This window comes from Lepidochelys olivacea (genome assembly GCF_965140295.1).
Source record: "Lepidochelys olivacea isolate rLepOli2 genome assembly, chromosome: 1".
Classification (NCBI taxonomy): Eukaryota; Metazoa; Chordata; order Testudines; family Cheloniidae; genus Lepidochelys; species Lepidochelys olivacea.
In genome coordinates, this window is record NC_140411.1 from 23,673,418 (window position 1) to 23,694,827 (window position 21,410).

Genomic DNA, 21,410 nt, shown 5'->3' on the forward strand with positions numbered 1-21,410 from the left:
TCCCAGTTACAAGCATCAAGTTGCCTGATCTAAGCATTTTGAGAATGTTAGGGGACACCGGACACCAATGATTTCAAGTAATAGATCCAGCTCTTGGTGAGAGTCTGAATTCGCTCACTTCAATAAAACGAAGGTGCTGTACCACCATGGGGAGAGGCGCAGTATAAAAATCTAGGCATTCAGATTGGTGCACTTCCTAACATGTAATATGCATGTAATTAAACAGATTTGGTATTGTAAGGAAAGAAAGTAGTAATTCTTGCCCATTTTAAGAGGCAAAAAGAAAAAAGCACCTCATACTTTCATACTGTAACAAAAAGGTCTGTGGAAGCTGCATTTTATTTGAAAATCCACCCATTTTTGCTAACATACATTTTAATATTTTAAACAAAAATAGAATCTGCAGAGACAATGCAGCAAGTATGCTTAATTCATGTACAGAATTGCTTTCATATCATTGACTATCCTTCTGAAGGCCCCTTTCCACCCAAAAGTTAACTATGTATTTACGCAAAGCACCGATCAACAGTGCTGCTTTAATTCCTCATTAACTAAATTCTTGCTAGTCGTCATTTGTAAAGATCCTACTTCCCCCCCATTTTTTTTTTTAAAGGTACATGATCATAAACATGGCACTAGCCAAATGAAAATCAAGGCTTTTTTCACATAATACCTCCTAGAGTGTTTAAAGAAAAGGAAAGTCTTAAAGTGAAAGCAATTCCTCACATTCATTCTGGAAGGGCCTGATGTCAAATCTAAAATGATGACATGCCAAGCACAAAGCAATAAAGTTCCTTCCCAACGCACTAATGCTGAATTAAAAATGTAGTGTTTCTCCTGGTCAGTTAACTGTTCCCTTGCAAAACCCTCGGCACAGAATTGACTATAAGGATTAATGCATTTTATAACTTCCCTAATTCCCATACAGACTGAGAATTCATAAGATTCAGGCCTTTAAAATAGTTAGTGCTCTCTATGTGTCAGCTGAAAAGCATTCTGAATCAAAATCATTCTTGTGGATAAAAATCAGACATACTGTATACATCCATACTCATTTTCATAAGGAGTTTGATACAATATTAATGTTACTTAAATTGATAATCATAAATAAATACAAACAATACATAAGGAATGTCTACTGCAAACTGAATATATAATTTTTTTTTAAAAGAAAAGTTAATTTTCATTGCTGTGTCTACATTTGTGAGGACTGAAGAAAAGATAACTGCAGAATTAAGAGTTAGGATCTGATCCCCCGAAGAAAATCTTGTTTTGAGTTATGGTAAAGGACACTCATCTTCATTGCCCACAGCATTTCCAAATACAAATCTTACGATTTCAGAATAAGAGCTTCTCTTAGTATGTTACTGATTATGGATACTAATAGGAGTTGAAAGTACTGACGCGTTAGTCACCAGAAAAAAACATCTTAAATTAGGGGAATTCTTGGCTTTATATCGTGTATTGACACTTCCCTAAAGAGTTGTCCCAGTTTCCTTTGTGGGCCTTCATGATTTTCCTGCATCATTTTAAAGGAAGAGGAGTTAAAATACAGCAATTTGGATTTTGCTGGAAGTAGGGGTTTGCTGTTGATACGTGTCTTTTTGGAGCTGTTCCTTTCTCTTCCATCTGGCATGATTACATAAACTGTATCTGGAAAGACAAAAAACATTCAAAGTTTACTTTTCTTTACTCAATATAATGAGACTTACTTAGAAATAAAGGTCTCTGATCCCTTTAAATGTGTTGGACATGGAAAGTCCTCCACATCCAGACTATCAGAAATAAAAGTTCTAAAGATGCTGATCAAAATAAAAATTTACAACAAGAATGAAGATGTATACAAGCCCTTGGGATTTCTTTCCAAGTACGCACTCTCTGTAGTGTTACTGTGGATTGGTTAGACTGTTTATCCAAAAGATCAGAAAAATGAAGTAGTCATCACAAAATTGTCACTGCCCAAGCATTGTAAGAAACTAATCTAACACTAAGACATGAAAGGAAAAGCTCAAATTCCTATTTCTCTTTACTCTAGAAAGACAGCATTCAGTTTTCCCTAGGTTATGCACACTAAAATCAATACTTTTAAAGGGTAATGTTTCCAAAGTAGTTTATATTTGCACACACATTTAATTATATAAATCTTTAAAAACATTTAAAGCAGACACATTAACGTCACTGTTGATGCAAAAGAAAACTCCAATGCCATTTATTGTATAGAAACAGCCAGCGGGTGTAGTATCTCTTTCCCCATAGCAGATAAATAGTTCAGTTCTCTCATCATGGTGAGGATGGTCAATTAGATTGTATGCCACAGATGGTAGATACTCATAAGACAATTTTGTATGCCTGTTGCAAAAACACAGATGCACAAATTTTCCTACTGAAATAATTGCCAGATAGTCTCTGCTCAATGAGCACAATTGTCCCTGATTCTTCAGTCAGGAGATTTGGTATGCATGCTGTCAGCAGTCAGTAAGGAAAGAGCTCAAAACAGGGAGAATCATATTGTGTTTCCAATGGACAGAAGCAAAATTAGTATTCATGTGTTTCAGCAAGCTTTGTAACTGCACTGCTTGAGCATAATTTCTGTGAATCACTGTTTTTGGAGTTACACCTCAGCCAAAACAACCTGAGGTTACTTACCTGGAACTGAATGTTCTTTGAGATGCATGGTCCCCATCCATATTCCACTGACTGGTTATGTGCATGCGCCATATGCCTGGAGCCAAAGCTTTTGATAGTACTGTTCGGCAGTCTGCGCACGTGCCCTGTGTAGCCTCATGGTCTTCCCCCAGGTGATAAAGGGCATGATGGGCTGCTGGCATCTCTAGTTCCTTCTCTACTGCAGAGCTATTGAAGGGGAAGGAGGGTGGGTTTCAAATACAGACAGGGACCACACATCTCGAAGAACATTCAGTTACATATAAGTAACCTTTTCTTCAAGTGATGGTCCCTATTGTACTCCACTGAGGGTGATTAACAAGCAGTACTTGTGTCGTAGGATGGTGCGAGGAGCCTGTGGAATGGACGATTGCTGCTCCGAATAAAGCATCTGTCGCAGAATCATGTCAAAAAAAGTGTGTACCGAACTCCATGTGGCCACCTTGCATATGTTTGCGAGAGGCACATTGTGGAGTGTAGCTGTAGTTGATGCTTACACTCTCATGCAATGGGCTCAAATCCTTTCAGGCGGAATTGCATGATAGAAGCGCATAATGCACCCTCAGACCCACTTGAAAATTCTCTGGATGGAAATGGCTTGTCCTTTCATTCTCTCCCCTATGGCAACAAAAAACCTGGGAGATTTCTGAAAGAGCTTTGTTTGCTCAAGATAAAAAGTGAATGCCCTTCAAACATCTAACAAGTGAAGCCCTCTTTCCTTGTTCAAGGCATGAGGTTTCGGGAAAAAGGTAGGTAAGTGTATGGGTTGAGTGACGTGGAATTGGGAAACCACCTTCAGAAGGAACTTGGGGTGGAATTGTAAAGAGACCTTGTCTTTATGAAAAGTGGTGAAGGGGATTAGCTATCATGGCCCCCAGTTTCCTAACCCTCCTAGCCGATGAAATGGCGATGAGGAAGGCGACTTTCATGGAAAGGAGAGATAGCAAGCATAGGTTTGAAGATGGTGATCAGCAAGGTGAGGACTAGATTAAGGTCCTATTGGGAGCGAAAGGTTGAATAGGATGGTATTTTCGCAGGAGACCCTTCCAGAACCACACAGTTAAAGGGTGGGTAAAGACTGAATGACCAGCAGATGAAAGGTGCCTATGGCAGCTGCATGCACCCTAATGGAACTCAGAGTAGCAGCCGTGTTAGTCTGTATTCGCAAAAAGAAAAGGAGGACTTGTGGCACCTTAGAGACTAACAAATTTATTTGAGCATAAGCTTTCGTGAGCTACAGCTCACTTCATCGGATGCATGCAGTGGAAAATGTGCATCCAATGAAGTGAGCTGTAGCTCACAAAAGCTTATGCTCAAATAATTTTGTTAGTCTCTAAGGTGCCACAAGTACTCCTTTTCTTTTTTCCTAATGGAACTGACAGTCAGTCCTGAGTCCTTCAGATAAAGGAAATATTCCAGGAGTAATAGGATGCCCTCTGCTTCAGGGACAAGGCCCTGTTTGGTAGCCCAGGAAGTGAAACATCCACTTGGCTTGATACAAGCACCTTGTGGACTCCTTCCTGCTGCTTGAGAGGACATCTCGTACTGCCACAGAGCATTCCCGCACTAGTGGAGGTGTCCATCCAAAAACCAAGCCAAGAGGTGAAGAGTGTGTGAGTGGGGTGTCTGAGTCTGCCATTGTGTTGAGTCAGCAGCTCTGGGAATGTTCAAAGTGTGATTGGAGGGTGCTTCGATATTCAGAGAAGGAGCAGATGCCACAATTGGCGAGGCCAGAATGAGACTGTCAAGATGGTTGTTGCCTTCTGCTGTTTGATCCTGTGGATCACTTGCAGTAAGGGGGGGAAGGCATAATTCGTCTAGTCCAAGCAATTGAGGACTAGGTGTCCCCCTGTGATGGAATTCCAACTCCTCCCCTCCAACAATATTGGGCACATTTGGTATTGTTATGGGGTGCAAAAAGATCCCTCACCAGGATTCCTCATTGGTCAAAGATGTCCATGATTACAGAGTCATGCAACTCCCATTTGTGGTTGGTTGCAAAGTTTCTGCTGGGAGCATCGGCAATCACATTCTGGGTGCCCGATAGGTAGGCTGCTGTCAAAAGAATATGGTGTGTGATGCACCATACCCAAAGGTGTATAGCTTCCACACACAGGGCTCGGATCTTGTTCCCCCTTGTTTGTTTATGTAGAAGACTGTGGTGGTGGTGGTCCTGACATGACAAGAATATGTTGGTTTCAGATGGTTGGCAGGAACACCTGGCAAGCTTTGCATACTGCCTGGAGTTCCAATAGGTTCATATGCATCCTGAACTTTCATGCTATCCAGGTGCCTTGTGTTGTGCAATCGCGGATGTGGGTGCCCCAGCCTGTGAGGGATGCGTCATATGATTGTCATGGTGGGCAAGGATGGGAGGAAGCTCATCCCTGATCAGACCTGTAGTGGGTTCATCCACCACCAGAGTGAGGAGAAATCTTGTGATGGCATGTGGAGCAGTGTGCATGTGGATTGATGCATGGGGGAGCAGACCCTTCGCAGCCACGGCTGAAGGCAGTGCAGGTGCAGACAAGCAAAGGATGTGACGTATGTACAGGCTGCCATGCGTGGAGGATACCAAAGTGATTAATTCTGTCCTTGTCTGGAATCTTTCCCTTGGTAGATAAGCTTAGGCAGAGGTCGCATTTTATGAGAGCTCTTATGAACTCCGGGGATTGCATAGGGTTTAAAGTTGATTTTTTGTCGTTGACACTGGCCCCCAGGGAGGAGTAGAAGCAGTTGGGATGTCGACTCCTGGGCTGCTTCTTTGTACAGTGCTGCTACCAGCCAGTCATCTAGAGAGGGGAAAACAAGGATCCCTTGATGTCCGAGATGAGCTGCCATTGCCAAGAAAACTTTTGTGAATACTCATGGGGCAGTGGAAAGTCCCAACAGTAGGACCCTGTATTGAAGATGCCAAGTCCCCACCTTGAACCTCAGGAACCTTCTGAGGGTTGGGTGTATATCGATATGGAAGTAGGCATCTTGCATATCTATCAATAAGATGCAACCATCATTCTCTCCTTAGAAAAAGGCAAGTGTAACCATACAAAATCTTAGTTTGGAAATCGAACGCTTGAGGCAGAGATCAAATATTGGTCTTCACCCTCCAGTCTTTTTGGGGATTAGGAACTATTTTGAGTAGAATCCTGTTCTTTGAAAGGAGTAGGGGATTAGCTCCACAGCTCTCCTCTGCGATAGGGAGTCTACCTCTAGTTGAAGGAGGTCATTGTGTGTGTTTCATGCACGCAGATCAAGGAGGGCAGTGAGATAGAGGTGTTGCTGTAAATTCTATGACAGTCGCTCTGGATAATATCTAGGATCCATTTGTCCACTGTTATGGTTTTCCATGCTGGCAGGAAAAGTTTGAGGTGCCCCCCGAAGAGAATACATGAAATGGGCATTGGTGTATGGAGTGGCTGACAGCTAAGGACACTCAAATACTGTTTATGTGATGTTTGGGTGTACTGCACTGATGGCTGGATGGTCGATGTAGGCTGAAAGGGCTGTGGACCTGAGGGTGCTTTTGAGGAAGCTTATAGGTACACTGGTGGTATAGCTGTGGAGCCCCGTAATTATATGATTGGTGCGGGTGGTGGAATTTCCTCTTGGGTGCTTTTGTGTAGATGCCCAGAGATCTTAGAGTGGCTCTAGAGTCCTTTAGGGAGTGTAGGGACTTGTCTGTCTTCTGACTGAAGAGGTGCGATAGTCAAATGGGAGGTCTTCTGTAGTGTTTTGCACCTCCCTGGGGAAGCCAGAGGAGTGTAATCAGGATTCCCTCCTCATGATGATCCCTGTTGCCAAGACATAGGAGGCCGTGTCTGTGGAGTCCACTGTTGAAGCATAGATCTGGTGAGTAACTTGCCTTCCTCCAACACTGCCTAGAATTGATTGCGATCCTGTGATGGTAGTTTCTCTGCAAACTGTGCCAATCGCCCATAGTTCATGAAATCATATTTGGCCATCAAGGCTAAGTAGTTTGAAATATGAAACTGGAGTCTGCCGAGAAGACTTTTCTGCCCATAAGGTCCATTCTCTTACCCGCTGTATTGGATGGGGTGGAGTGGGGGGTGGTGTTTGAAATGTTCTGAGGCTGCCTGGATAACAAATGAGTTTGGTGGAGGATGAGAAAACAGGAACTCTGACCCTTTGGTGGGGACACAGTATCTCTTATCAGCCCCCTCTGGGATGGGTGGACACATGGCCAAGGTGTGTCATACTTTGTGCACTGGTTGGAGGATAGCGTTGATTGGCAAGGGCACTCCCGCCGGTACCGAACTGTGCAAGATGTCAAGCTGGTGGTGTTGACAGGCTTGTACTTCATCTAAGGGAATCTGTAGAGTGTTAGCTATTTTCTGCAGCAATTCTTGGAACTGGCGATAATCATCTGGAGGGGAGAAGGGGAACGAAGAGGCAGATGCATCCTGGGAAGATGAGGGATACCTCTTCAGATCCACCAATACTGTTAGAGTCGGGCTAATCAGTGTATCATCCAGAGCTATGTTGGAGCGCCTACTTGATAAGGATTGTGGTGGTGAAGTGGGGGAGTACTCCCTGACCGAGTGGGACTGTTCGGAGGGTGAATATTGTGGCCATGAGCACCAGTACGGCCAACCTGGTTGACCCTACTGTTGTGTAGCCTGAGACAACAATGCCAAAAACTCTGCGGGTAACGCATTGCCATTGGAAGTTTCCGCTAGTCACGCTTCTGGAATGGGAGTGGTGGACTGTGTTGGACATCCGTATCATCCGAATCAGGAGTCAGACACCTCACCAAATGGTGATGCAATCAGGACTGTCAGAATGGGAGTCAGCAGGAGCATAACAGGTGAAGGGACCCTTCGACTTCGTGACTTGATTGGTGGTCGTGAACATGGAAGTCCCTTCAGTGCGAATAACTCGTGGGGACCCAGAGTGCCTCTGAGTCTCCATGGGGTCAATGCATCCATTCCGCTGGAGGAATCAGTATTGGGAGCAAGTGCCTGGAGATGGATGGTTTGCAGGACAGTGGCAGAGTCGCCGGGTCTATGATCGGTACTTATGGATCCAGTGATCAGGGCGGCCATTTCTTGTTCTTGTGAGACATGGATCCTTCATGGCCAGAACTCATGGATGGTGCTGAATCCTTCTTAGATTTGGAGGAAGACTTACTGCCATGCTTATGTGCTTGCTTCCTTTGTTCACATCTAGGCCCCGGCATGAGGTCCCTAGCACTGGTACTACAGAGCCTGATGGGGGTTCTGTGGCAGAGGAGGCACTCTTCGTCCCCTGGCCAGGATCTGTCGTCAATCCTATGGCAGACTCCATAAGGTGTTTCCTGAGATGGAGAGTCCAGTTTTCCCCAAGTACAAGCAGGAAAGGAGAGGCAGATACTGCACCTCAACACGATGTGGGCTTCCTCCAAGCAGTACGAACAGTGCTGATGCTCGTTGCTGATGGAAAATGAGCAAGGGCAGGAAGCACAGGTTGTGAATGCTGGCATCTTCGGCATAATCCCATACCCAGGCTCGAGTACTGGAGGTGGGGGGAGGGAAAAGTTTGACAGGAAACATTGCTGAAGCTGCATCCCAAGTCCTAAATCTGGTACAAAAGGAAGAATTGAACAGAAAACAAAAAGTAAATGCACAACAAATAAGAAATCTAAACTACTAAGAGTACCAAGGATAGTTTTGAAAAGTGCATCACAAAGACAACAGGAGCAGAAGCTCTGACTTGGACCATGCGGCGGTGAGAGGGAACTGGAAATGTTGGTGACACACCGTATCCTTTACGGTCTCAGGCAAGACCACGAGTTGGCAGAGGGCACATGTGTGGATCGCCGAACAGTACTACTTTCAGAAGTTCTGACACTGAGTGCATGGCACGTGCATATAACCCCTCAGTGGAATACAATAGGGACTATCACTTGAAGAAGAAACCATGTTATTCACGATTTCCAGTCATATACTATAAAACTCCTTCAACAATAATGTGGGTCTAACATATATAATTAACTGGCTCTGTAAGCTCCAAGAAAAAAAAAGTTCTGCAAGATTAGGGAGCTCCTGGCAAGCGTCAAATGTGATGTGTTTTGTAACTGATTCTTCCTGGTTTTGCCCTTATAGTACATGCAGTGAAAATAGGTCATGTCGAACAAAGCACCTACCAGGAGTACATCAATCAGTTGGGTACTTCCACAATGCCCCCAGTGCGACACTAATTTGTTTAGTGTATTAATGAATACCACTACAGAACTATACCTGTTTCCAAGAAAATATAAAAAGGAAACAGAACTGTCTCTTTAAATGATCTTTCACTTTATAAAAACCACCATCTCCCCAGAATAGTGAGCAATACCTAAGTTGTTTTACAAGAAATCCTGGAGAGAGAGCTCTGCAAAGGGATCCTTTCCTGAGGCTCTGTGAGGACTCTGACTGGAAGGACTGGATGCTGCAGACAGCTGGTAGAGAAGACGACAGAGAGAGGGAAAGAAAGAAAAAAGGTCTCAGCATGACAGAATATGAAAGGTGAAAATGTAATGAAAGGGGGAGGGATCTAAAAAAGGCATTCTAGACAGAAATGGATTATTAAAACCAAACATTTGGTTGCATGGGAAGCTGAAGACCTGTTCGATGGTATGTGTAAAGTGGAAACAAGCTAGGTGTTACCCTACACTTGGTAAAGGGAACATTTCTGGGTGGAGGGTCAACCAAGTTCACAATACTTCACACTTACATAGAGATTTTCTCCTTCAAAGCACTTTACAAACATTAGGCCTACTTACACCCACCCCTGAGAGAGAGGCTAGTATTCTTCCCATTGTAGAGCTAGGGAAACCAAGGCAAAGAGATTACAAGGCTTGCTCATTGTCACAATAGGAATGTCAGCAGCAGGGTTAGAATTCAGGAATTCCCTATGGCCAGGCACAGCCACCACAGGGAAAGCAGTGGCATCTAGTTTTACAATCTGCACATTGACCAACTGTATTTGTGGCTGTGAACAAAATACTAGCAGCCTATATTTCATTAGAGCTCTCTCCCTGTTCTAAACTCCAGTGCAAGTTGAACAGAATAGGGTTTAGTAATAGACCATAGTATTAACATTTCTATGTAGCCAAGGCCTAAATGGTAAATTGTACTATTTGACTACATTGGTTTATAAATCAGAATCAGTGCAGACCTCTTGCACAGTGGACACTTATTTGGTTTCAAGTGTGTTTTATAAAATGTCGATTAAGTTTATACCTTACAGATAAACTAAGGGTATGTCTACACTACACAATTAGGTTGATTTTATAGAAGTCGATTTTTCAGAAGCGATTTTATACAGTCAATTGCGTGCATCCCCACTAAGCACAGTAAGTTGGCAGAGCACATCCACAGTACCGTGGCTAGCATCTACTTCTGGAGCGGTGCACTACGGGTAGCTATCCCACAGTTCTCAGTCTCCGTCGCCCATTGGAATTCTGGGTTGAGCTCCCAATGCCTGATGGGGCAAAAACATTGTCACAGGTAGTTTTGGGTACATGTCATCAGTCGCCCCTCCCTCTGTGAAAGCAACAGCAGACAATCGTTTCACAGCTTTTTTCCTGGGTTAACTGCGCAGACGCCACAGCACTGCAAGCGGGAGCTCGCTCAGCTCACCATCACCACTACTGTTGCGGGCAAGTCTACTATGGGGGCTGCTGTGATCCAAGTAGCCAATGCAATCATTGACGTTCTGTTATCAAGGGTAGTGACTCTGGCAAACGTGTGGGCCTTTTTAGATTTTAGGTGCATCATATTCCTGTCCTTTGTCACTGGTGAAGAAATCTTGCAGCCACACATTCCACATGTAACAGCTCCAGGGCTCTTGCTCTTTTGCCTTGGCCACACAGCACCAGCTCCTGGGTGCCTTTGTATCAATGGTGAACAGCTCCACCGCTTCCGCTGCAACTCTACAGCAGACGGTGCAGTAGGACTGCTAGCCGTCCTCATCAACGGTGTTTTGCTCGCTCCACCGCTTCCGCTGCAACTCTGCTATCCTGATCTCCTGCGAGCTGGAGGCTTCTGCCTCAGGCTGCTCTCCCAGCCAGCAGCACCGCGCAGTCGCACCTACCCCAACCTACCCCTTGCTCCCATTGCTCATGAAGCCTGGACAGTAGTAAGGAGCAGTTCAACTATAGGCTGAGCAAGTGCAGAATGGTGGTAGAATGAGCATTTGGACGTTTAAAAGTTCGCTGGCGCTGTTCCTCATTTTTGCTGCTTGCTGTGTGCTCCATAATATCTGTGAGAGTAAGGGGGAGACGTTTATGGCGGGGTGAGAAGTTGAGGCAAATCGTCTGGCATCCGATTCTGAGCAGCCAGACACTGATTAGAAGAGCACAGCAGGACGCGCTGCGCATCAGAGAGACTTTGAAAACCAGTTTCAGGCTACGGTGTGACAGTTGTGTTTTTCTCCTTGATGCAAACCTACCCCCTCTGTTGATTTTAATTCCCTGTAAGCCAACCACCCTCCCCCCTTCGAAATAAAGTAACTATTGTTTTGAAACCATGCATTCTTTCTTTATTAATTAAAAAAAATTGAGATAAGGGACAAGCTAGCCGCGGGTGGTTTTGGTACATGTTGTCAGTAACCATTCCCTTCCTCCCTCCGTGAAAGCAACGGCAGACAATCATTTCTTGCCCTTTTTCCTGGATTGCCCGTGCATATGCCATAGCACTGCAACTGGGAGCCCGCTTCGATCACTGCTACAGTTGTGAGCATTGTAAACACCTTGCATTTGCCCTTGGAGATTTTGGCATATATATATATAGGCATTACGTCTTTTGGAATGGAGTTTTGATAGCACGGATTCATCTGCCCATACAGCAATCAGATCCAGGTCCTCCCGTTTGGTCCATGCTGGAGCTCTTCTGCGATTCTGGGACTGCATGGTCACCTGTGCTGCTGAGGTCACCATGCTGGCCAAACAGGAAATGAAATTTAAAAGCTCCTGGGGCTTTTCCTGTGTACCTGGCTAGTGCATCCGAGTTGAAAGTGCTGTCCAGAGCGGTCACAAGGGAGCACTCTGGGATAGCTCCCAGTGGCCAATACCGTCAAATTGCATCCACACTACCCCAAATTTGACCCAGCGATGTTGATTTTAGCGCTAATCCCCTCATCGGGGAGGAGTACAAAAATCGATTTTAAGAGCCCTTTAAGTCGACTAAAATGGCTTAGTCGTGTGGACAGGCGCAGGGTTAAATCAACCTAACATTGCTAAATTTGACCTAAACTCGTAGTGTAGACCAGGGCTTAGTCAATAGCGGCTCTCTCAAATTGAACCAAGTGTCCACTACTAAAGAGGACTGCACTGATTTAACTAAATCAGTATCTAAGCCAATTTAATTAAATCTGCATCTTTTTTCTGCATAGACAAGACCAGACAACGTTTTTAGTAATTTAAAGGTACTTTTTAAAATGCTGGCTCTAAACGCTTATGATCAAGTATTCCCCTGTAGAAGCAGGAATTCTAGAACATTTCTTTTTACTGGAAAGGGCTAAGGACCTACAAGTTCTAGTAGCAGTAGTAACTAAAATCTCTTTTCTGGATTCCCAGACATTGACATTGTCGAGCAGTTAAATCCTTATTAGTTTTCAAGTATAGCTTATATTTATCACAAACCCTCCTCTTCGCCAATGGTGTATGTTCTCTCCTTATATTTACCCCACAGTAATGTGCACTTTTGCTGATATAAAGTGCTTGGGTCATTTACAACACAGGAAGATGGGAAATGCCACACTAGATCAGACCAGTGGTCCACCTACCCCAGTATCCTGTCTCCGGTAGTGGTCAGTATCAACTGTTGCAGGGTAAGGTACAAAATATCATGGAACAAGGCAGTTATGGAATAACTTGCCCACAAACAGAGTTGTTTCCTGAACCCCACTATTAGAAGTTGGATTATGTCTCTTCCAAAACTCCTGGGCTTCTTAAAAAATTTTACTATTAGAATTCTGGATATTCTTGTTAACATACTGAAGTCTACTCCTTCTTTGAATCCTGCTAAAGTCTTGACAGTGATCTTATGGCAATGAGTTCCACAGGTCAGCTGTACATTGCCGGAATGCATTTTGCTTTTATGGTTTTAAATATGTCACCTTTCAGTTTCATTGAATGTTCCCTTGTGCTTATGAGAAAGGGTAAACAGTAGTGCCTATCTCTCTTCTCTATATGCTCCAGTATTTTCTTTAATTATCATGCCCCCTCTTCATCTCTAAACAATCTTTTTTTCACTCCATTACTATGTTTTACTAGTGTTTCCATGTCTAATTCTTATTGCCCATCTCTGTATGCTCCCCACCCCACCCTCCATTACTGCAATATCCTTTTTGCAAAGCACTGACCAGAACTGAACGTAGTAATAAGTCCAGCTAAGGGAATACCATTGACTTACACAATGATGTAATATTTTCCACATCATTTCTCATCCCACTGTTTAATGTATCCGGATACCGTTGGCTTTTTTGACCATTGCTGCACATAAAGAGGTCTTCACTAAGCTGTCCACAATGATACCCAAATCTTTTCCCCAAGTTTCAAAGCTAATTTAGAAAACAGTTAGGCATATGTAGTTCACACTATTTCTATGTGAATAACTTTGCATTTGTCAACATTGAGTTTCATTTGCCATTGTTTTGTCCATTTGCTTAGCTTTGTTAGGCCCCTCTGATGTTACTCAGTTTTCTTCAGTCTTTACTTAATTAAATTGTGTCATCTGCAAGTCTTGCCACCATACCGTTCACACTCTTTTCATTGTGAAATGTACTACACAATATACTCCAGTCTTAACACAGAACCTTGAGGCATCCTGCTGTTTAACTTTTACCATGATGAAAATTGATGATTCTTATCCTCTGCCTGTCATAGAGGCAAAGTACTGACATCACATAAGTTTCCTGGTACCTTTCCTCCTCCAAAAGCGTTGAACTTAAATTGTGTTACTATTAATGGCACAGCTACAGCAACCTCTTGAACAGCTATGTGTAACCCAGTCCTAAATTGGGACTAGCATCTCCTCCTTGTGCTTCTCAACTGTTTCAAAATGGCAAATCGGTATTTGAAGTAAAAAAAGTTCACACACTCACCCCGGCGGTTACTATAAAATTGAGTTAAAAGAATATCAATATAACAAGCCTATCTAATATCTGTGTGCTTGAGAGCTTGACAGAATACTTGGCCTTGAAAAGTAAAGGTGTGCAGGGAGTGGGGGATTTTTCTTTAAATATTTTCAGTGCTTGAAGGTCATGATTTGAGAAACACTGGTTTAAAGGGCAAAGAAATGAACTCTAAACCTTGCCCAGTTTAATTAGTTTCTATGCAAATCACTGAAGACCCCAAATATTACGTTTTACTAGACCTAGTTAGATGGTCAATATATATTGGCTGCACTGACCTCCAGGGCATTAGTATGCATCATGTCTAATTTCTAGGATTTTTACTGGCAACAACTTTGATGGAGGTGGCCAGAGACTGGAGACAAGTGAAGAGCAGTTGGTACTTGGAATTTAAAAAAGCACTCGACTATAAAAAAACCCAGCCTAGTTGGAGATAGTGCAATGCCATTTAACTATCTGATTGGTTTACTACCTTACTGTAGCTGAAGCAGATCTTTCATATTTCTACTAAGACACAGATGGACCTATCTGCTTCCCTTTTTATAGCTATATATTGGGTATGTTGGGGTCATCCAAGTTACTGCAAATGAACTATCTTGACTCCTGGCAAATACACAGTAGTTTGATACTAAGGACACACAAACACAGTAAGGCTCTTGTTTTTTTTTTTTTTTTTGTGTTGCAGAAGGTTTTCTGAGCAGTGTGGTGGCACATTACATGGAAGATCATAATGCTGATTTCACAATGTTTTGTACTGAAATGACAGTTTATACTGTCATATACACTACTTATTTAAAGAGAAATGCACAGATTTTTAAGAAGTCAGACTTGGCTTGTACCTTTTTACTACCGTAAAAGGCAATCTGAAAGGTTTAAATAAAAACATAAAACCATCTTTCCCTTTTTATTCTTCTGCTTTTCTTATAGGCAACAGGAATATCTAGTCTGGTCTTCCTGGGTTTTGCTAGAATACTGTGTAGTGAATCTTCTCACCCCTTAATTCAAGAGAAGAGGGAGTTCAATCTTTAACCAAGATATCCTGGCTCCAATGTATTCATTAGTCAATGAAGTTTAATAGGTATAAAACCAACAAATAAAACAGTAAGTAAAAATTACTTTCTTGCTCAATTACTCAGCTTCCATTGTTTTGACTGATGTCAGACTTTCATCACTTCTCCAGTCACCAGAATCTTTCAGAGAATATAAATTATAATTTTCTAAAATAAACTGGGGAAAAAAGTATTTTGGGGAGAATAGGCCCCATCCCCCCTATGGAAGGCACTTTTAAGAGCAAATAATTCTAAACCCTAACATTTTGCTTGTTTGCTATTTCATCTAATGGTAAGATCAGTACTATTATCTAATTAAAAACTGAAATATTTTTGTTAATGGGCCAATAATTAAATAGGCATATTGCCCAAACAATTCATTGAGTGGCCTTATGGTGACTACTTGGAAGCGCTTTTCCAAGTACTTTACAGAAGGTAAAAGCCAAAATAGATATTTGGATTAGTGTGCTTTAAGGGAAAAGGAAGAGAGAAAAGGTTGTGAAAAATGAACATACAAATGGACAGGTAAAGCAGGGAGCAAAGTGTTCAAGGTATTTGTCTAAGACGTCTTGTGACCAAAGGCAGTAGGTATCACCTTCATGTCACTGACTTTGGTCTACTATGAATCAACCAACAGCTTATTTTGCAACAAAATAAACTGCTAACAAGCAACAAACCTCACTTCAGAGCAATCAAATTGTACAGCTCAGCTAACAAGACCACTGCCAACATCTCACCAAAAAAGAATCTAATGAAAACTAAGCCCAAATATAGAAATGATCATTGGAACTCTCAATATACAATCTTTCTAGTGTAACAGACTATTATAGTCCAACTCAGGAATTATTTAAATATCTACAGCCAACACTGTCCCTATTTAGCATAGTGAAGAGGCTCCCACAACAAGCCTTTGTTTTCCTTCTAAGATTTTATTGATCTCAGACTTATTTTAAAACTTAGCAACTGCAAAGAGATGTGATTGGGCCAGTGTCAAACTCTCCTTGGTTGCAAAGTAAATGCCTAACAAAAGGATGTGTTGCCAGTAAAATCAGTAGTTTCTGAAGGAACTGCAACTCCCAATGTTTTGTCTATATGACTCCAACACACACAAAAATGTAAATAATTTTCATGCCAAACCTGTGCCTCTTCACACATTAAGTATTCTCAAACTAGGCTGAGGTCAATCTTTCTGCACCTGTTTTATCATCCTACCTGCTGAAGTTTTTGAAAAAAAAAAGTAATTAAAAGGGTAATGGGGTCAGTTAGACCCTTCAGTGTTAGTCACTGGGGAAAAGAAAGTACTTCACTTCCAAGGTCTTTGGGGATCTCTTGGACCCCAAATGTACAAAATGTAAGTAAAATATGATAGGCAAACCAGTGCCTTTTCTTTCAGCATTCTCAAACCATGAGGAAAACAACTGTTAGCACTGGTTTTGGCTGCATACCTGTTGTAGTTTTAGCATAGCAAAAAAAGTCACTCAAAAGGTTATTGGGGTCAGTTATACCTAGGGTGACCAGACAGCAAATGTGAAAAATTGGGACGGGGGTGGGGGGTAATAGGAGCCTATATAAGAAAAAAGCCCCAAAAGTCGGGACTGTCCCTATAAAATCGGAACAGCTGGTCACCCTAATTAGACCCCAAATTAATTACGCAGGTATTCCAGTATCAGATTGTTTTTATTTTGAGGCAGCAGTTATGACATGGGTATGACTCAGCATTGTTTTTACCATAGTTTCAGTGATTTTTGTTTTTCAAAAAATGCACTGACAGGGTCTTGGGGATCTGCAATAACCCAGATAACATTTGCCTCACGTATTATCACAAGAGTCTCCAGAAGAGACTATCCAACTGATGTTCTGGAAAGCCTATGCTTGCTAAGATGAGTTTTCTGGGGAAGCCAAAATTGTCAATACATTTTTTGGCAAACCCACATTTGGCATATGCTGTTGCTGGGGCAAAGATTTGCTGTTGCATTGTACATGTACATTGCATGTCTGAATGCACATATAGTTTGGATTTTGCTGAATCACATGTGGCATAACAAATCTTTGAGTAAGACCCAAGTGTTTCTCAGGGACCTGGGTACAGAAATGGTGAAGTCCCTGGTGCAGGAGAGGATCATTGCAGCCTTGCCTCAGGGCTCTAGGGAAGAAGTGTCTAGTGTGCTGGTCACCAACCCAGAGACTGAAAAACGAGGAAGTTGTTACATCTGTTCCAGAGAATGAGATAGAAAAACACATCAAAAATGCAATACGTCAAAAACGTCCTGGGGTCAGTTAAACCCAACATAAATGCTGTATAGTGTGCTTCTGAACCTAAGTTAGTTTTAAATGCATCCATATGTCTTTTCCCCCAATTCTGACATACTGTGGGTCTCCAAGACCCCAATACAGAAATAGATGGGTGATCTGTAGTCCAATATAAGGGTTAAAGGAAACCTACACATCACCAGATAAAGAACACTGCCCACTTGCAACTGCATTCTCTCATTTCCCCCGCTTTATGGCAGCCAGCTGGGTCTTAATCCAGCCCCAAGACCTGCAATGTCAATGGGAATGGGTGGGTTGCACTTTTAACAATTCACAATAAATTTAAACATGTTTACTCTAGAACTGAATTCATTCAAGTGACAGAATAAATGTGCAAGTAGTAAAGTTTGCTTCTGTTTTGAAAAGAATAGTCAATTTGAAATTTAGTGAAGTAGAAAATGAAGTCCACATATCTTTGAGGCCCCCTGATAGCCACATTTTCCTATTTTAAAAAACATCTCTTTCCATCCTTAATGCTGCAAGGAAGATCCATACAAAACTGAGGATGCTGACTGACTAGATGGGAGAACAGTAATAGTGATTACACACAGAGAGGGCTGTTATATGCCCAAAAGAAACAATGAAAGGGAAAACATCATTTCTTCAGATTGAAAACCCCATTTCTATCTGACCCAGTGTCCCTCCCAGATCATGATGTCTTCTTTTACCCCGAAGCCCCCACTTCAAAGAGGTGAGGCTGAATGTGGACATGGCTACTCTGATCAGCCTGGGATGCGGGGCAAAGCACTGCAATATGATGTGAGGCCCTTCTCCTGGATGAGCACCGCTGCCGCGTCCCTAAACGCAAGGAGCAAGGGAACCACGTAGAGTCACTGCATCAGCAGTATTAACAGTGGCAGACAGACATATAATAGCTTTAATTTAAAAAAATGGATACTTCGTGTATACGCACGTTTTATTTACACACACATGTATTTCTCTGTATGTGGCAATACATACTACCCCATGTTATATAATACAGTACATCTATATTTAAGTAGCCCATCGTGATCAATGGTAAAAAGGCAAAGCTCTCTGCCGAAAAAGGAGTATGCTATAGCCCCCCCACCCTCCGATCACTACTACTTTCAGATAAAAAGAAAAAAGCTAACTTTGTTAACAACAAAAACTAATTTAATTGGAATGTAAAAATTGAGAGCTTCAGTATTTAATCCCACCAGCCTGTGAAGATCAGATATCCCTAAAGTTATATGTCCTCTAATATTATGGAGGTGGACATGATTTCCCCAAAGCAACTGCTGTTGTTTTAAAGTCCTCTCAAAGGTTGGAACAAGAGCACAGGAAATTTTTTTCCTTTTAGAGCCTCTCATTCAAAATTCTATCTTTATTTGAATAAGAGGATGAGATTTCTTACAAGATGGAAAAGTGCTCTGGACTGAACTAAAGAAGTGGCATAGATCAGGAGAAAAAAGGGTACGAACCCAACTCCAATACTTATTGCCTGTACTCACTTTTCAAAGCAAGACTTCCATCAGACAAGCTAATATGAACACTGAAGGGGATAATACACTTGCTTCCTTTTCACTGAGATGTCTACAATGGAGTACAGAAGCAGGCAGTGTGTGACAGAGTAATCAGAGGCTGTCCCTGTTTGGTACAATCCATTACTAAAAATTGAACATAAAAGTTTTTTTTTTTTTTAAACTGCCAACACAAATTAAGTATCCTTTATATACGTACATACAATATAACCTGAATTTATCCCCCATGTGTGATAGGGGACACACAAAAACTTGGAAAGATACGATGTTTGTCAGAACTGGGGATCCATCCAGGCTTTAAAAATCTGCACATTAGTTCTCTGAGCCCAAGACTGGTTTAGAGGTGCTGGCCAGCTTTAAACTCTGCAGTTAACACAGGCGGGTACATTCAGCACACTCAGAAAAGGGGGTCAGTATAATCTCTGGGAGGCATGGGGAGAGTGTGCTTCCTAGAGTTTGGAAAGTCAGGACTACACTGTGTCACAAGATGCTGAAATCTTTCACAGATTCGCACAGCCCACATTGGGTGCCCAAATTTGACCTCTGGAATTACCTGCAATTTTGACACACACTGCTATAATAAACGGGCTTATGCTATACCAGCCTTGGGTTATTTTACTTGTGAAAAGTATGAGTTTAAGAGTACAAGAGGTAGCACTGGAGTGCAATTCAGGAGTCTAGCATGAAACAAGTTTGCATAATGATATGCTTCCAGGAGAAGCTGCAATGAATAATATGAGGGTGAGATACAGTGGAACACAAGCTTAGTGATTGAAGGGGATGCACAAATGTAAGATTAAAAATAGTTCCTATCACCATTCATCTAAAGAAAAGGGAAGACAGACATCACCACCTCCTCAAGGGAACTGACCCTTGAGAATGCCATCCTTTTACTTTACTTTTGCTGAACAGGAATTTGTTGACACCAAGTTTGAATAAGCAGCTAAGACCCAATCCCTTTTCTATATAGCACAATGGAAATGGACTCCATATGCCACCACATTAAAGGACAAAACCATCGTTACAACAAACAGCGAGGGTGTAAATAACACAAAACTATGTGTGTCCTGGCTATCAACCAATTTCCCGCATCAGTAAATATAAATATTTTGGATTTTTACTCACTTGTGCTCCTGAAACGGGGCCAAAAGGATTTGGTGGTCTCATGATAGGTTGGGTGTATATTAAGGTTGGTTGTGTCATGACTGGTACACCTCCCACCTGTGTCGGCTAAAAAAATCCAGAACAGCATAGAATTACAAAACACAATTAAACACATAAAAGGGCGGGGGGAGGAAAGGAGCAGGAGGAGATGTGTGAAGAATGACTCTTAGCAACTGGAAAGAACTTCTGAAACTGGACTATTAACTGAGGGTCCCTAAAAATGAACATTGCAGACCTTTACTTTAGAGAACATGTTTGTGCTGGAGTATAGATGCTGAAGCTGTTTCTATGTAATCTTCCCCCAAAACGTTTGGGCCATCGAAGCAGCTGTTTATAATATATGAAGAACTTGTGCTAGCACCATAAACATGTTGACCACAAACACTGAAGCTTTGACAGAGTTCTCCCCTCTCCATTAAGTTGGAGGTACTAGAAAGAAGTCACCTTCACAACATGGGTATTTAAGATGCCATTGTTGTGGCTGTTTTGCACTTTCAAGAACTGATGAAATATGTACATAAAATAAAGATGAGTTAATTCCCAATTTGTCTGACTGAAGTCTAGGTTTACATTACAGTTCAGCCACTGTTTAGTGGAAAAACCTGGTACTATTAACCTCAAAATGCACTGAAGTTCTATCCTAGGTAATTTGTTTACAACAACAATTACCCACATTTAATGCATGTTTTAACAGGGTCATCATTCTTGGAAAAGGACCCCCAGCTGTGGCAATCCTGAACAAATCTGGACTGTTTTCAGAACACAATAGGAAACCTCCTGTTGCACATAGTCAATCATTCAATTACACAACATCACGCTGAGGTGATGGAAGCTTTAAACAAGTAATAACAGCTGAATAAAATAGTGGAGAGTAGGCTCCTATGCAGGATTTTCTGTGCAATCCTTTCTTGTGTTTGGTACTTAGCTACTGTGGTAATGGGTGCCTTTTGGTGGGGTTCAGAGGGAATTAAATTCAGAAGGAATGGTTAATTATCTAAGCAAACTTTAAACCTGAATTAACAAATGGTATTTTTATAAATAAAATCATTGATTAAGTAGTACAAAAAATAGTGAGAAAGATTTTTCTATTATTTAGGTGAAGAATTATTTTTAGATGTTTTCCCCGCCATTCAGGAGCAGGCCCAGGTGTATGTAACTCTTTCCTTATTAAGTAATGGAGTACTCGTTCCTCTTAAAATCTACACAGAATTGTCCCATTCATATCTGGATTAACTGGACAGTTAGAAGTCTCCACCTCTTACTGTTATTTCAAGGAAGTATTTACTGTGATAGCAATGCTCCTAGCATGGTGCAAAAAGGGAATCATCCAAGTTAAGGGTCGGTAATAAATTTACTGTGATGTTTTCACCATTAGATTTTCTTGTAACATTAATTATATGGCAAATCAGTCTTACACAGTGTGTGAAGAGCGAGATTTCTATAGATTTGTGTTGCTACTCTAGAGGTGAAGTTCTAGAGACAAAGATCTGACCAACATACAACTACGTGAGTTTTCTTTCTTCACGATGTTGAGTCTCCTGAAATAGAGCTCTAAGTATTTCCTTAATAGTTATCCAATAAAACTTTTCTGCCTCAATAAGGACAT

The 21,410-nt window shown here is 41.9% G+C and overlaps 1 protein-coding gene across 6 annotated transcripts in view; it reads right to left on the minus strand.

Moving 5' to 3' along the window:
• Positions 1 to 320: 320 nt before the first annotated feature.
• The window catches only part of PICALM (phosphatidylinositol binding clathrin assembly protein), a 117,775-nt gene continuing 96,685 nt past the window's right edge, over positions 321 to 21,410 (minus strand). For 5 of the 6 annotated variants that reach the window (XM_084631635.1, XM_084631638.1, XM_084631636.1 and 2 more), the window contains 3 exons: positions 19,766 to 19,870; positions 8,998 to 9,100; positions 321 to 1,653 (listed from right to left, as the gene is read on the minus strand). In XM_084631635.1, coding sequence (XP_084487761.1) covers positions 9,008 to 9,100; positions 19,766 to 19,870 — 198 coding nt within the window. In that variant the 3' untranslated portion in view covers positions 321 to 1,653; positions 8,998 to 9,007. The remainder of the gene's footprint in view (positions 1,654 to 8,997; positions 9,101 to 19,765; positions 19,871 to 21,410) is intronic. The other variant, XM_084631637.1, reaches the window with a different exon arrangement.